Here is a 14,046-nt window from a genome sequence, read left to right as displayed (position 1 = left end):
TCTTTTGTAAAGTAAATGAATTATTCCCAATCTCCTGGAAGAAACTGGAAGACTTCTAGGTTCTGAGTAATTCCTGCAGCTCTGGTGCTCCCGAGAGCCACCCTTCCAGCCAGGAGGAGGGGGTGGCCTTGCTGGAAGCAGATGGCACTGCTGGAAGGGGTAATGGACTGTGCAAGGTTTTCCATTAGTTGCAGGTCCAGAACCAGGCCTTCCCAACTCAGCAGGTGACACTCACAATCAGTGCCCAGAACAGCCCCTGGAGCCTGATGGAGCCCACAGACAACCTGTGGGTTTGGGGCTTTCTCCTGCTCAGGTTTCAGACTGGCAGCCTGGTTTGGGAATGGTGTGATAGCCAAGACTCACTATGAGACAGCTGTGCAGATCTCCTTTAGAATCCCAGCCTGGTTTGAGTTGGGAGGAACCTTAAAGCTCATCCAGTTCCAACCCCTGTCACGGGCAGGGACCCCTTCCACTGGAGCAGCTTGCTCCAAGCCCCTGTGTCCAACCTGGCCTTGAGCACTGCCAGGGATGGGGCAGCCACAGCTTCTCTGGGCACCCTGTGCCAGCGCCTCAGCACCCTCACAGGGAAGAGCTTCTGCCTAAGAGCTCAACTCGGTCTCCCCTCTGGCAGGTTAAAGCCATTCCCCTTGGCCTGTCCCTACATCCCTTGTCCCAAGCCCCTCTCCAGGTTCCCTGCAGCCCCTTCAGGCACTGGAGCTGCTCTCAGGTCTCCCCTTCAGGAACCTTCTCCAGGCTGCCCCAGCCCAGCTCTCTCAGCCTGGCTCCAGAGCAGAGCTGCTCCAGCCCTCGCAGCAGCAATGCGGCCTCCTCTGGATTCGCTCCAGCAGCTCCACATCCCTCACACTTAGCTGTGTGCTGGGCACAGCAGTGTCCAAAAGGCAGTATTGTTGTGGTCTGTTCATTGGAACATCAGAATTTTCTGGGAAGGAGCACCCAGGAACTCTCAGCAGTGAGGGGAACACCCCTAGCATACCCATTTGGAAAGGGACAAAGTCAGTAACTGCACAAAACCCTGTGTACCCATACACTGTGTTGGATCTCATCTGACTGAGCCAGGGATGCTCAATGCCTGCGATCCATCCTCGCCATCCTCCTGGGAATGGCTGTCTCCTGCGCTGGCCACGCAGGAGGGGTCTGGGTGCTCTTCAGTTACCTGGCTCTTGCAGTCAGCAGGGAGGGACCTCTGCATGTCAGCTGGTGGCTGGGGTGCAGGTTGCAGGCGGGAGAGCTGGTCTATGATGCCCAGGCTTCGGATAAGGTTCTCACGCTGCAGCAGAGCATTTATTCTTTTCTTCTCCTCATTTGCCACAATATCCTGGGGTTGCGTGGAGTCGACCTGCGTGTGCTGTGCCTTGGGAGGGGAAGAACTGAGTTACAGCAAAGACAAAGCGATGCGCAGCAGAGACAAAGGCATGAGGTGCTCTGAGCCCTAAGGAGAGCTACAGACTTGGGGCGAGGTGGGATGAAAATCCCAGTGGGAGCCACTGCAGCAGCTGCCTCCCAGCACAAGCTGTCACCTCTTGGTGCTGCGTGAAGAGGACCTTGTGCTTCTGCTCCATGGGAGACACCCACGGACCCACACTGTTCCCAGTGCCACATCACTGCCTTTGGGAGCCCCACAGACCACCACAAGAGGAAGGTACCTTCCTATCCCATATCCTGCTGCTTCTGGAGGTGAGGCGGGCTGAAGGAGCTGTGCTGGTAGTGCTGGTCCGGGGTTTGTCCCCTCCTGACTCTCCGTGCAGCTCTTCCTTCCTCTCCGCTTTCTTCTTCATGATGGCAGCTTCAAACTTCTCCTTTTTCAGGCGAATTTCCTCCAGTTGCTGCCTGCCAGAGAAGAGTCAGAGTCAGAGTCAGTAATCTCAGTGGTTCAGTAAGAGCCACAACAGCAAGAGGTTCTTATGAAGCCTTCAATCCGGGACATTTTCCTGCAGTCAGGAGTTCTGTAGTGGACAGGCTGTCATAGGTGCCAAGAAATGGGCCGGGAGATGCTCACTTCTGTAGGAAATGCCCTTGAACTGGGTTGTGCCCCCCGGAAAGGTGAAGGACCCTCACGACACGGTGCCTCCAGAGCCCAGAAGTCAACGGAATACTGCATTTGCCTCTCAAGGGAAGTCTCTGCTGCGGTGACACAGCCCACGCAGGGTCCTCGCCTCCAGCTCTCACCAGCGCGCTCACATCTGTGAAGCAGCAGAGCTGCTCCTAGGATGGGAAGGGGAGCAGGCGGGCTCTGTGCGAGCCGTGAGGGCGTACCTGGCACACTCCTCCCGTGCTTTGGATGCGGCTGTTTCCCGGAAGAGGGAGCCGCTGTGCTTGAAGAAGCGCTCGTAGCGCTCGGTGCCGTGGGCCGGGTAGATGCGCCGGTACCCGCCGAGGTGCGCGTCCTCGTACAGCTGCGCCTGGCACAGCCAGGCCTCCTGGCTGCTCTGCAGCTCCTCACGCCTGCCAAGGGACACGGCACCGCCCGGGCACTCACTGCCTGCGGGCCCGGGCCCGCGCGAGCATCTTCGCCCGCTTGGGAGCCCTTTTCAGGTGCAGGGGACCAGCAGAGCCCGCTCCCTGCCATCCTCTGCCCAGGGAGCGCTTCCTGCCCTCTCCCCTGCTGCCCAGGCTTCCCCCCTGCCCCTCAGTCTCTTCACCCACCAACCCAGTGACAAGAGCTCTGCATGGCAGGAGGAGCCCGGGCAGTGGGTTCCTGTACCACAGCCTCGTGAAAGGGCACACAGACAGAGAACAGGGGGGAAACCCTCGGCCCTGGGGAAGGAGCCCTGCCTGGGGAAGGGCCCCATGCCCCCCTGTGCTCTTGGTCCCTCAGGCAGTGATGTGATCTGTGCTGCGAGCATCACAGGGGATACCAGCACTGCCCATTGGCACTGAAAGATGGGCCAAGCACTGGGGATGACCCTGTACAGTGCCCAGAGCACTCGGTGTCTCTGATCTAGCACCTGGAGAGAAGCCCTGGCTCTTCTTTGCTGGGTGCAGAGGGCTTGGGAGATCTGAGAGTCTATACAGTGCCATGGGCTTTGGGAGCTTTAACTTGGAGGCAGCCAGCCTTAGTTTCATCCTGCTCTGCCATGGCCCATCTTTTCTCACCAGGGCCCTGCAGCACCATGGGGAAGAGCAATACCTGGATGCACGGGAAGTCTGATGAGACTGGAGGAGCCGTTCCTTTACCCGCTGCTTGTCTTCCTCCAACACCTTCCTTTTGTTACAGGCATTCACATTTATCAAGTTGATGGTGTCACAGAGAAGAGCATCCTTCACCTCTCGGTCCAGGCGAGAGTCCGTGCTGAAGCTGGGGGAATGGTTCACCTGCCAAAGCAAGCAGCTCATCTCACCTGGCAGCTCCTGGCTCCAACCAGCCTCCCCACACGCTTCCCATGGGTGTTCTTCCGTGTGACACTGACAGAGCTGCCATCTGCACTGCCGGCTGTTCAGATCCCACCCCCCATGGGACTACATTCGGGGTGCTACATGGGTGTAAATTCAGGATGCTGCTACAGGTCAAGGAGTCCCGAAGTCCAGGAAACTCCCTGCTGTGAGAGAGGGTATCCAGGGAATGGGCTCTTAGATTCCACTTAGCTCACAGCAGTTTCTTGGCTACTGGCCTTCGTAGCCTGTTTGGTTTTGTGAATGAGGTGGCCCTTTTTAATCAGACTAATCCCATTCATCCCCCCCCGCCCCAGCCCAGCTCCCTCAGCAGAGGCTCCTGCTCACCTCCAGCAGCCACGGCTTCAACTTTCTGTCCAGCAAAATATCAAACCCCAGTATCTCAAAGCAGGCAGAGCCAGAGGTGTGCTTTGGGAAGCAGCTTTGGTAATTGTGCTTCAAAACAGGGTGAGCTGAAATAAGAGTCTTTATAATAATATCTTCAACGTCTTCCCAGAGCTTTGTTGTGTTGTAGCTGTTTTCCGTCATCCAGGCTTTCAGGGTGGACAGTTTCCTGTGGAGGACAGGAGATGGTAAGAGCTGACCTGTGGTACCACGTTTGCCCCAAGGCAGACGGAGGTAAAGCAGTGACCCAGATGCAGCTTTCCTGCAGGATGTGGCAGGAGGCCAATACCTCTTACTGCCCATGGTGTCATGCTGGACGAAGTTCTCGTTACGCTTGTTGATAGCATAATTGGTCAAGTGCATGCAGATATCATCCTGGGAGAGGAACCGCGAGAGAACCACAGCACATCAGTAGCAACAGCCCGGAGGCACTCACCGAGCCCCACTTCACCAGCTCCGCTCCGTGTGGTGATGCCCTCCCTGGCAGGAGTCAGAGCCAAGAGAGCTCTGCCCCCTCAGCCCCACAGGTGCCATCGCAGCCACGGCCCCACTGGTGACCAGGGACTCTTGGGGCAGAAGCTGCAGCACATCCCTGCAGGTTCTTTGTTGCCCCAGAGCAAAAGGCTGCCAAGATGTGCAGGTACCAGGGCGAGGGAGCGTGGGCATGTGCAGCTCTGGGGCAAGTGGACAGGCAGCCTGTGACCACGCACAGCAATCCAACACCACAGGCCACCTCCTGGTGGGATTTTATAGGTTACACACCCCTGCGTGGAGGCGGGCATGGCCGCAGCCTGCACCTTGCTGTGCCAGTTCCCCTCCGCTCTCTCCTAGGCTGTTCCAGATAATCCCCAGGCCCCTGTTTTGCACCCAGAGCCCAGGCAGATGGGGAATGGTGCAGGCTCGAGGATGCCCATAAAGGCAAGAGGCAGTAGGAGTGTTGCCCAGACTCCATGGGACCTTTTGTCCTTGTGGGTTTCCAACCCCTGGTGGGGTGAACCCCCAAGAAACCAGAGGTGGATTGATTGTTGACCCAGTTTTGAGCAGGAGGTTTGGACTTGAGACCTTCCAAGGTTCCTTCCAAGCAAAACAACTCCTTGATTCTGTGATAATGCCAGGAAACAGCCCAGACATGGGGCCTGGAGCAGATCTGCTTCAGTCACCTGAAGTACCTCCTGTGAGGAGGAGGAGGAGGTACAGGGTGGGGAGAACAGCGAAGAAGAAAGCTGGATCCCATGGAACGCCCCCCCCGTTCCACAATGCCCCTAGGACACAGTGGGTACCAGCACTTACAGACGCTGTGTGAGTTCCTTGGAAACCTCCCTTTTTTACCGGTTTCCCGCTGCTGGGATCGATGTACTTCACGGTGGCAAACCGGACCAGCCCCTCCTTGTAGACAAAGACCCGCAGCGGGTCACAGGACGTGACCAGCACGTAGAGGCGCATGTCAAATTTAAAGCCATCAATGAGGAAAGGCTGCGAGGGGAAAGGAGCAGGAGCAGGCGTGGGTGAAGCAGTGCTGCCAAGCTGGCTGCTCCTCGGCAGCAGGAGGAGGGCCAGTGCCAGCTTTCCCTGTGCCTCTGCTCGGGCAGAAACAGGGATAAGGGAGGGCAGGGGACACAGGGAGGATGTGGGATGCGGGAAGAGCTTGGGAGGCTGCATTCCGAGACGGTGCCGTTACCTTGGAGATGTACTGCTGACAGATCATGTGCTCCCCGTGCTGGATGTCCTCGGGGTTATGGGTGACGAAGATCCCCTTCCCTTGGCAGCCGCTGTCTGGCTTGCAGATGAACGCTCGCTTTCTCCTCGTGCCTCCGTAGGCCCGGAAGTCTCCGTAGCTGTGCAAGGAAGGGGTGGCTGTGACAGCCCGCGGCCCCCAGCCTCTGGACCCTGGTACAGCTGGGTGCTCAAACTGCGGTGCTGTGGGCTGGTACAGGGCCAGCTCCGGCAGCAGAGGCATAGCGCACCCATACCTGGCCCGCAGGAGTCGCTCCCTACGTGACCTGACACGGGTTACTTGTGCGCATCTCCCCCTCTGCTGGGAGGCTCGGAGGAAGCGGTGGCCTCTGCGCAAGCAGGAGCCAGGAAGATTTTAGCTCCGCTGGCACAGAGGGGGCCATAATGCCCTAACCAGAGCTGGGCGCACCCTCGTTATGTGGCTCATCTTCAAAGCAGCTCCAGCGGGAGCACGGGGCTTTGAGGGGTCGAGCCCATAGGTGAATTGGCTCTTCTGCTGTAGGTGGAGAAGCACCATCTCTCTGGTGGGCACCACGACTGGGGAAAGAGAGAGATGAACAGGGCAAACCCCCAGACAGTGCAGAGAGCAGTCCGAGGCCAGGAAACGCAGCCTGGAAAGACGAGAGAACTCGGTTTGTCTTCTCCAGACATGGGCAGACTGAGAGGACACAGCAAGAGCCTTCCTGCGCACCACACACCACTAGCACAGCGCAGCCAAACACTGCTCTCCAAAGCTGATATTTCAACAAAGGTGCTTTAGGGCCAGTACCGAAATTACTCTCCCCATGAGGAGAGTTCAGCTGCAGAGAGGTGCTGGGAGCCCCGCCTCGAGGAATGGTCGGAATGAAACCTAAGAACGGGAGCCTCGTCTCCTCACAGCCACCAGAACTGGAGTGCTCTCTGGTCTCTTTCAGCTACAGCTCTGTCATTGCTTGCCTCTACATGGCCAGAGAAGCCCAGCCTCTGCCCCAAAGCCCAGTGATTCGGTATCAGCATCAGCCCTCTCCCCTATCCCCACTACTGCAGTGGGTGGTGGGGCTGCAGGGGCTGTGAAGATGGTCATCGCTGCCAGAGGGGTGGAAGCGCCTCATGCCCTGTCCTGTGCCCTTCCTGGGCTAATTCCAATAGGAATTAAAGAGGTGCCAAACGAGAAACGTGCCTCCACATCCCCTTGAGTGCCAGGGAAGATCATGAATGCCTGGACCAAGAGGTGAGAGCTCGGTGAGCCCCCATCCCAGCCCCTGCTGCACAGTAAAGAGGGAGGTTCCCACCTCCCAGTTCCATGCCCCTGCTCTCAGCTGCACTATGGTGCATCACTCACTCTGCTGGCAGGCACCAAGTGCGGGGGAATATCTTGTACTCCTTAGGGAAGAGCTTGAGCATGCGGTTGAGGTTCCGAGCCAGCAAGTCCTTGCGGCAGATCTCGATCATGCCTGGGAAGTGGTTGATTTTCTGGAAGAGGCGCAGACAAAACCCAGGATCAGCACAGGAAGAGCAGGGACCCTCCTGGAGGCTGAGGAAAGCCGCTGTGTGGAGGAAGCAACGGCAGCACAAGGAGCCGGGCCTGCGGGTGCCTTGACCCGCTGCTGAGGGAGAAGGTTACACGGCAGCTGCTTAATCTGAGCTTCACCAGCGTGATTTATCTGCTCCCTCCATCTCAGCCCTGAAGCTCTCCCGCCCTCGAACATCACAGCTTCAGGAAGGAGCCATTTGTCATCATAACCATTTATTTCATGCTACATTAAAGGGGCTGGCAGCTTTCCAGTTCACACCACTAACTGAGAGCGCTGCTGATGGCACCGTATACCAGAGGCACAAGCGCAGTAAAGGCTTGTGAACCTCCAGAACTGCTGTGGAGAAGGGGGCCCAGGTACTGTTGTGGGCACTGTTCTGTTAAGAGCCCCATCTCACCCTGGTTCCTGGGCAATTCCTGCCGTTCCACGGGGGCAGTTACCTGAAAGCGCTTCATTTCCATGACACGCTCCAAGGAGACCGAGTTGTCTGTCCAATACACCGTCCACTCCTCGTCCTCTCCCACCTCTCTCAGCCCGCAGCACTGCGCTGCCCGCCGCACTGTGCCAAAGCAAGCAGGTGACAAGGGCCAAGCAGGGCACCTAAGTACCAGGGTCTGTTAAATCCCCACGGGAACCAGGGCTGGAGCATGGAACCAAGCTCTGCAGCTGCAGCTCCCCTCTGAGATGCAGGGCACCAGTGGGACCAGCGGCAGGTGGCCTGAACACAAGTGTTACCTGCCTAAACCCACCTCAGCCCCTGGCTGCGGCTGTGCTGGGAGCCATCAGCCCTCTAAGCCCACATGCTCAGGGTCCCTCCTGAACTAGAAGCAGGCTTGAATACGCCCTGGGCCTGACACCACGCAGGCAGACGCGAGCCTCCTGAAGGTACGAGTCTGCTCTTTGAAATCAAAAGCAACCCAGCAGCGGAACGCACAAGCCCTGCAGCAGGTCTGTGTCAGCACCAGTTCTGAACCGGGCCTCTCGCAGGGCTGGGGAGTTGATGAAGGTCACTGCATGCCAGGAACAGTTGTGAAATGGTTCTGCTCCTTGCCAACCACCTCCTGCCGTGGGTCCCATCTGCCTCCCACCACCAAACTGCCCCAGCACGGCCCTGGGTGAAACGTGCAGCGCCCATCCCGCTGCCTAAACCCCATGTTCCTCATGCTGTGACCTTCAACAGCGTGGTCACATAGCGAGAACAGCCATTAGCAAACTGGCTAATAACAGGCTCCTGGCATTTGATGGATGTTAAGAGAGTGCTTGTGGCAATGAAGAGGAGCAGGGCAGGAGGGGACCAGCTCCTTGGAACATCACTGGAAGCAGACAGCACAGGGAAAAGCTCCAGGAACCAATCCTGCATGTTCTGTCATCACTGCCTTTATGTTTAACAGGTGCGCAGGTGCTAGTCTTGCATTGCAACTGCTCCTAACTAAACCCTTGTCACTGGACTTATGTCCCGAGGGAAGTGGTGGCTGCCCAGCATTGGACAGTTAAGGTTTGTCGGGACAGGGTGCTGGGACATCCAGTCTAGGTCATGCTGTGCCTGGTCCAGCCTGGAAAGGAGAGGACCTCGAGGTCCCTTCAACCTGGGATTCTGTGATTCCACAGCTCCTTGCCCCCAATTCTATCAGATTTAATGCCAAAGCAGGGCACCTCGGTGCAGGGGGCGCAACACCCCACACCTCACACGGGTCCAGGCCACTTGCAACCGATGGATGTAAAAACCAAAGCGAGCACGGGGAGGGGACTCGGCACCAGCCCTTCTCCCTCGCTGTCGGTGGCACCCACGGGACATCCTGCGGCGCCTCGGACTTACCGCTCTCGTACCTGCAGGTGGTCAGGTTGATGGATGGAGCACTGCAATCGAGAGACCACAAAGAGCTCAGTGAGGACCCGCGGCCCCGTCCCGGGCACAGCGGGAGGGACGTTCACACATCACACACACACAGCCCGGGATAACGGGAAACGTGACCCGGAGCCAGCGCGGCAAGGAGGGCCCCAACCACGGGGCAGCCCTGGGCGCGGGAGGGTCGGGATTACCGGGACAGCTTCAGGGGAAGAGCGTTTATTGCGGTTCGGAAGGCGGCCCCGGGGGGTGCGCTCGGGAGGGCGGGGGTCCGGGGCAGAACCGCCCCGCGGTAACGGCGGACACAGCCGGGCCCAAGGAGCGGGCCCAAGGACAAGGAGGGGGCCCAAGGAGCGGGCGCAAGGAGCGGGCCCAAGGACAAGGAGGGGGCCCAAGGAGCGGGCCCAAGGACAAGGAGCGGGCGCAAGGAGCGGGCCCGCACTCGCCTGCGCTTCCTCCGCCTCCTCCGCTGCTCGGGGCCGGGGCTGCCGGCGGCCGCGCTCTGCCCCCCGCCGCCGGTCTCCATCGCGCCCTCTGCCGGCGGCCGCCCCGTTGCCATGGCGATAGCGCCGCTCCCACCGGGCGGCTCCCCCCCCCTGGACCATGGAGAGCGCCCCCGCGGCCGTTGCGCGCAGTCCTCCGCCGGTGCCGGTTCAGCGCTGCAGGAGCCGCGCCAGGTCCCCGCCGAGGCGCAGCAGCTCGGGCTCCGGGAGCAGGTGCTCGCGGATGGCGCCCAGCGCCTCCCGCTCGGTGATGCGCTGGAAGAGCGGCGCGGCCGGCAGCGGCAGGAACCCCGCCAGCTCGCACAGCGCCACCTCCAGGCCCGCGCCCGCCGCGCTCCCGAAGCTGGGCCGCCGCGCCCACAGCAGCACCCGCAGCCCGCGCCCGGCCCCGCCGCCCTCCGGCGCCTCGCCCCGCGTCGCGAAGACGTTGTAGGCCAGGCCCGCGCCCAGCAGGTGCTCCGCGGCCCGGCACACGTCCTGGCACAGCGCCGGCAGCGCCGCGGGGCCCGCCGCGTACCAGAGGAAGGCGGGCGCGGGGACGGCGCGCAGGATGCTGAGGCCGCGGCAGAGCGGCTGGGCCGGCGCCGCCTCCACCAGCAGCGGCCGGGGCAGGTAGAAGCCGTGGAGGTGCAGGTGGTTCACGGAGGCGCGGCCGCCGAGGCCGTTGAAGCCCACGCGGAACCCCGGGTGCGCGCTGAGGAACGCGGCCTCCAGAGCCCCGCGCAGCGCGGGCGCCGTGAGCGCCTGCGGCAGCCGCCGCGCCGGGTCCGGCAGCAGCAGGACGTGGCCGCGCTCCAGCGGGCTGGCGTTGATGGCCACCAGCAGCGGGTCGGGGGCGGCCGCGCCGGCCCCGCGCAGCCGGAGCAGCACCTCGGCGCGCCGCAGCCGCGTGAAGTTGAAGGCGCAGGGGTCGAAGGGCTGCCGGAGGCTGTGCACCAGCTGCGGCGGGCGGCGCTCCGTGCTCCGCTGGACGTTGAGCTGGGCCACGAGGCGCATGGGGCCGGGCAGGACACGGGTGGGCAGCGGCCCCAGCCGGTACCGGAAGAAGCCGCGCTCCATCCTGTCGGTCCAGCTGTCCAGCAGTGCCCGGTCGAAGCGGGACAGCGCGGAGTCGGGCTCGGGCTCGGGCTCCCACCCGGCTGCCTGCTGCACGAAGTCCTCCTCCCCGTACACGAACTCCTCGAGCTCCGGTTCCCCGGAGCCCGACTCCTCGCCCTCCGCCGCCATCGCGGCCGGTGCGCGGGGCGGGGCTTTGGGGTGCATTGGGGCGGGGTTGATGCCGTGGGAGCGGCAGCCTGGCGTGCGCGGCGGAAGCGGCCGGGGCCGCCATGGGGGGCTCCGCCAGCCTGCTGCCGCGGGAGGCGCTGGGCGAGTACCAGGTACGGGCACCGGCTCTGCCCGGGCGGACGGAGCCCCGGGGCCGAGCCCCCCCGGCCCAGCGCTGACCCCCGCTCTCCCCGCAGGAGCTGACGTTCCTGAGCAAGCAGGAGATCCTGCTGTGAGTAACTGAGCGGGACCGGGGGGCTTGTGTCTGCCCTGGGGTGCCCTCCCGACGAGCGGCCGCTCGACGCCCCGCGGGAGCCGGGCCCCGGCTGGGCCTTCCCTCCCCAGCCCGGCTTCGTGGGGCAAAGGTCTGGCTGGTGCCACCCCGCAGAGCGGGGGCGCTGGCCGGGGCCTGGCGGAGTTCGCTCTTCCCTCCTGAAGTCCCGGGTGGGCAGGCACGAGGGCCGGCCGCTGCGGTGCCAGGAGCCCGGCTGGAGCCGTGGCTGCTGCAGGATCACCCTGGCCGGCTCCAGCACATCCCGCTCTGCACCGCTGGCAGGGGCTGTGGGAAACGGGCTCTCAGCCGCTGTGCAGCGCTGGGAACCGCTGCCCGCGCTGCCCGTGCCCAGAGGGCTGCCTACAGCCACAGAGCCGCTCTTGTTCTTGCCTCTTCAAGTGCCTACAAGAGGTTCAGTGAACTGCTGCCAAAGGAGGAGAGGGAGAATGCCTGCTCCGCGCGCGTTCCCAAGAGCCGCATCCTGACGCTGCCGGAGCTGCGGGTACGGTGCTGAGCAGGCAGCGAGCGGGACGCGCTGCGGCGCCCTGGGGCTGGGCGGGTTTGGGCAGGGCCCTGTTTACCCGTCGCAGTGCCGGGCGCTGCCCTGGACGTGTTGCTCCAGCAGCCACCGGGAAGCTGTTCACTTGCCGTGCCAACACCCGGCTTCCTCATCCCGCCACACCATGGGGGAGCCTGCAGATCCCTGCGGCGCGGGGCTGCTCCGGGGAGGCACACTGGGGCTGGCACCGGTGTCTGCCACGCTGGAACCAGCTCGGCCCTGCCCTGAGCCATTCCCGTGTTGCAGGCAAACCCTTTCCAGCACCGGATCTGCCATGTGTTCTCCACCTCGGATGACGGGGATGACAGCATGTCCTTTGAAGACTTCCTCGATATGCTGAGCGCCTTCAGCGACTCTGCGACCTCAGACATCAAATCCCACTACGCCTTCCGCATCTTTGGTGAGGCTGGGGATGGATGCTGGGTCCTGGGGTCCACACACTTCATGCTGGGGGCCGCAGGGATGAATCCCAGAGGGCTTTAGAAACTCCTGTTGGAGCTGCTGGTTTGGTGCGATGCTGTGCACGGAGAGAGGTGCAGTGTGGAGCCTCTTGTGTCCTCGGGCTGCCCAGCCCTTTCCTCACAGCTCTCTGGGGTTGCTGTGGCGGTGACAAAACATAACTTCCCTCTCCCTAAAGACTTTGATGACGATGGGACTCTGGACAGAAAGGACCTGGAGAAGCTGGTGAACTGTCTGACAGGACAGGGCGAGGAGTCCCGGCTGAGCAGCGCAGAGATGGAGCAGCTCATCCAAAACGTGAGGACTGTGAGGCAGGGCATGAGTCACTGCATGGTCCCAGCCGCACAGAGCTCACTGCTCGCCTTTCCCTCTCCTTTCAGATCCTGGAGGAGTCTGACATTGACAAGGATGGCACCATCAACATCTCCGAGTTCCAGCACGTCGTCTCCCGCTCCCCGGACTTCGCCAGGTACAGTGGCTGCAGCAGCACAGCTCGTTCTGGGCATTCCCCTGCCCCCATCACTGTGCTGGCGTTGGGGCAGAGCTCTCGGTGGCTGCAGGACAAGGCCACCCTGTAGAGGTCTCCCATAACAGCAGAGCCGCATCCCATGCAGGGTAATGCTGTGCCTCACAGCACTGGGTGCTCACAAACCGCTTGCGTGTGCCCCAGGGAGGAGGTGCAGAACCTGTCGTGTCTCTTGCAGCTCCTTCAAGATCATCCTGTGAGCGCCCTGTGGCTCTCCAGCAGAACTGCTCCTCCTGCTCCTGCAGCTCCTCGTGCTCTCTGATGTTTCCTCTTCCAGCAGCAGCACCCACCTGGCTCACCAGCAGCACCGCACAGTGCCTTAGGCAGGACACCCTCCTGCTCCCTTTCAGAGGTGGCTCTGGAAGCTGCTGCCTTCCCGGCAGCCCCTCTGCCCTCCCAGGGTAGCTTTTTAACTCCTTACGCAAACCAAGGGCAGCTCTGGTGGGGTGCTCCTGGCTGGGGTCCCCTCTCTGCCCCCAGTACCAATTTGTGCCTTCAGCAGCAAGCAGGGAGCTGCCTCCCCTCACCAAGCCCCTGCCCAGGGACATGGAGCCATTCAAGCAATAACCCACACACGGAGTCGTTTCTCCAAGCAATAACCACTGCTCTGAGCAGTGACCCAAGGGGCGCTGGGGATGTGCTGTCCTGGCAGCAGAGCACAAGGCACCCGACCCCTTGGCACTGACCACACTGCTCCCCTTTCCTTCCCTGCCCCTCCTCTGGCTCAGCAGCCGCACTGCCCCGGCCTCTTCCTCCCTCTGTGCTGCAGGACACAAATAAAGGGCTCTGGTTTCAGGCTCTGCTCTGTGCTGCCTTTGTCTGGCTGCGGGGGCTGCGCCGGAGCACTGCGGGACGGGTGCCATGTGGGGTGCTGGGGACACAGCCTCCTGCCAGGCCCCTCTGCCCGCGCCAGCTCCAGGGGACAGGTCCCACGTCCTGCCTGGTGACAGCCCTTTCCGCAGGACACCTCCCTCCGCAGGCCCAGGGCTTGTTCTCAGCAGCACAAAGAGCTGGGCTCTGCGGCAGGAGGCACAAAGGGAAATCCAGGGCAGGCGAGCAGCCACCTTTGCTGCGGGCAGCGCCGGGCCCTTTGTGTCTGTTCATCCATCAGCTTGGCCTGGCCTGCTGCCAGCCACAGCAACGGCCCTGCCTGCGCTTCCAGCGGTTCACTGTCATGCTCCTGTCTTTCCCGGGAGCAAAGATTCATAGAGCCACAGAGGAGTTTGGTCTGAAGAACCCTTAAAGCTCCCAACCCCTGCCATGGGCAGGGACCCCTTCCACTGGAGCAGCTTGCTCCAAGCCCCTGTGTCCAACCTGGCCTTGAGCACTGCCAGGGATGGGGCAGCCACAGCTTCTCTGGCCTTCCCTGTACCCCCTTAAGGCACTGGAGCTGCTCTCAGGTCTCCCCTTCAGGAGCCTTCTCTTCTCCAGGCTGCCCCAGCCCAGCTCTCTCAGCCTGGCTCCAGAGCAGAGCTGCTCCAGCCCTCGCAGCATCTCGTGGCCTCCTCCGGCCTCGCTCCAACAGCTCCACGTCCCTCTGGTGCTGCTGCCCCAGAGCTGGATCAGAGCT

The 14,046-nt window shown here is 61.9% G+C and overlaps 3 protein-coding genes across 4 annotated transcripts; 1 reads left to right on the top strand and 2 right to left on the bottom strand.

The window, feature by feature from the left end:
* Positions 1–1,048: 1,048 nt before the first annotated feature.
* Positions 1,049–8,932, bottom strand: TTLL13 (tubulin tyrosine ligase like 13). 2 transcript variants are annotated; one of them, XM_062642708.1, is made up of 11 exons: positions 8,630–8,932; positions 7,484–8,596; positions 6,851–6,981; positions 5,474–5,630; positions 5,086–5,268; positions 4,085–4,170; positions 3,739–3,964; positions 3,144–3,333; positions 2,275–2,545; positions 1,665–1,848; positions 1,049–1,372 (listed from the first exon to the last, which is right to left on the bottom strand). In XM_062642708.1, the coding sequence occupies exons 2-11, from the start codon at positions 7,502–7,504 to the stop codon at positions 1,061–1,063; spliced, it is 1,761 nt and encodes a 586-aa protein (XP_062498692.1). In that variant the 5' UTR covers positions 7,505–8,596; positions 8,630–8,932; the 3' UTR covers positions 1,049–1,060. The 2 variants fall into 2 exon arrangements, with proteins under 2 accessions (XP_062498692.1, XP_062498691.1); XM_062642707.1 differs by having other exon boundaries at positions 2,275–2,463; positions 3,149–3,333.
* A 592-nt stretch (positions 8,933–9,524) lies between these two features.
* Positions 9,525–10,648, bottom strand: GDPGP1 (GDP-D-glucose phosphorylase 1). Its single transcript, XM_062642727.1, has one exon. It carries the CDS (start codon positions 10,617–10,619, stop codon positions 9,543–9,545), a length of 1,077 nt encoding a protein of 358 aa, XP_062498711.1. The 5' UTR covers positions 10,620–10,648; the 3' UTR covers positions 9,525–9,542.
* A 13-nt stretch (positions 10,649–10,661) lies between these two features.
* CIB1 (calcium and integrin binding 1) lies at positions 10,662–13,271 on the top strand. The gene is made up of 7 exons (XM_062642738.1): positions 10,662–10,771; positions 10,856–10,890; positions 11,332–11,434; positions 11,738–11,891; positions 12,129–12,247; positions 12,331–12,419; positions 12,655–13,271. The coding sequence occupies exons 1-7, from the start codon at positions 10,721–10,723 to the stop codon at positions 12,674–12,676; spliced, it is 573 nt and encodes a 190-aa protein (XP_062498722.1). The 5' UTR covers positions 10,662–10,720; the 3' UTR covers positions 12,677–13,271.
* Positions 13,272–14,046: the final 775 nt, after the last annotated feature.

The sequence above is a fragment of the Pezoporus occidentalis genome, unplaced genomic scaffold, assembly GCF_034315485.1.
Source record: "Pezoporus occidentalis ecotype Australia unplaced genomic scaffold, CSIRO_AGI_Poc_V1 ctg72, whole genome shotgun sequence".
Classification (NCBI taxonomy): domain Eukaryota; kingdom Metazoa; phylum Chordata; class Aves; order Psittaciformes; family Psittacidae; genus Pezoporus; species Pezoporus occidentalis.
This window is presented reverse-complemented; position numbering and strand designations above follow the sequence as displayed.

Bases quoted from the DNA above. Each gene is read 5' to 3' on its own strand.
- TTLL13 (XM_062642708.1), bottom strand. From the start codon at position 7,504: ATGGAAATGAAGCGCTTTCAG. The intron at 4,171-5,085 runs GTAAGTGCTGGT...TTCCTCTCCCAG, and splicing joins AAGGAACTCACACAGCGTCT to GATGATATCTGCATGCACTT. The intron at 3,334-3,738 runs GTGAGCAGGAGC...TTGCTTTGGCAG, and splicing joins TGAAGCCGTGGCTGCTGGAG to GTGAACCATTCCCCCAGCTT.
- GDPGP1 (XM_062642727.1), bottom strand. From the start codon at position 10,619: ATGGCGGCGGAGGGCGAGGAGTCGGGCTCCGGGGAACCGGAGCTCGAG.
- CIB1 (XM_062642738.1), top strand. From the start codon at position 10,721: ATGGGGGGCTCCGCCAGCCTGCTGCCGCGGGAGGCGCTGGGCGAGTAC. The intron at 11,892-12,128 runs GTGAGGCTGGGG...CTCTCCCTAAAG, and splicing joins CTACGCCTTCCGCATCTTTG to ACTTTGATGACGATGGGACT. The intron at 12,420-12,654 runs GTACAGTGGCTG...TGTCTCTTGCAG, and splicing joins CGCTCCCCGGACTTCGCCAG to CTCCTTCAAGATCATCCTGT.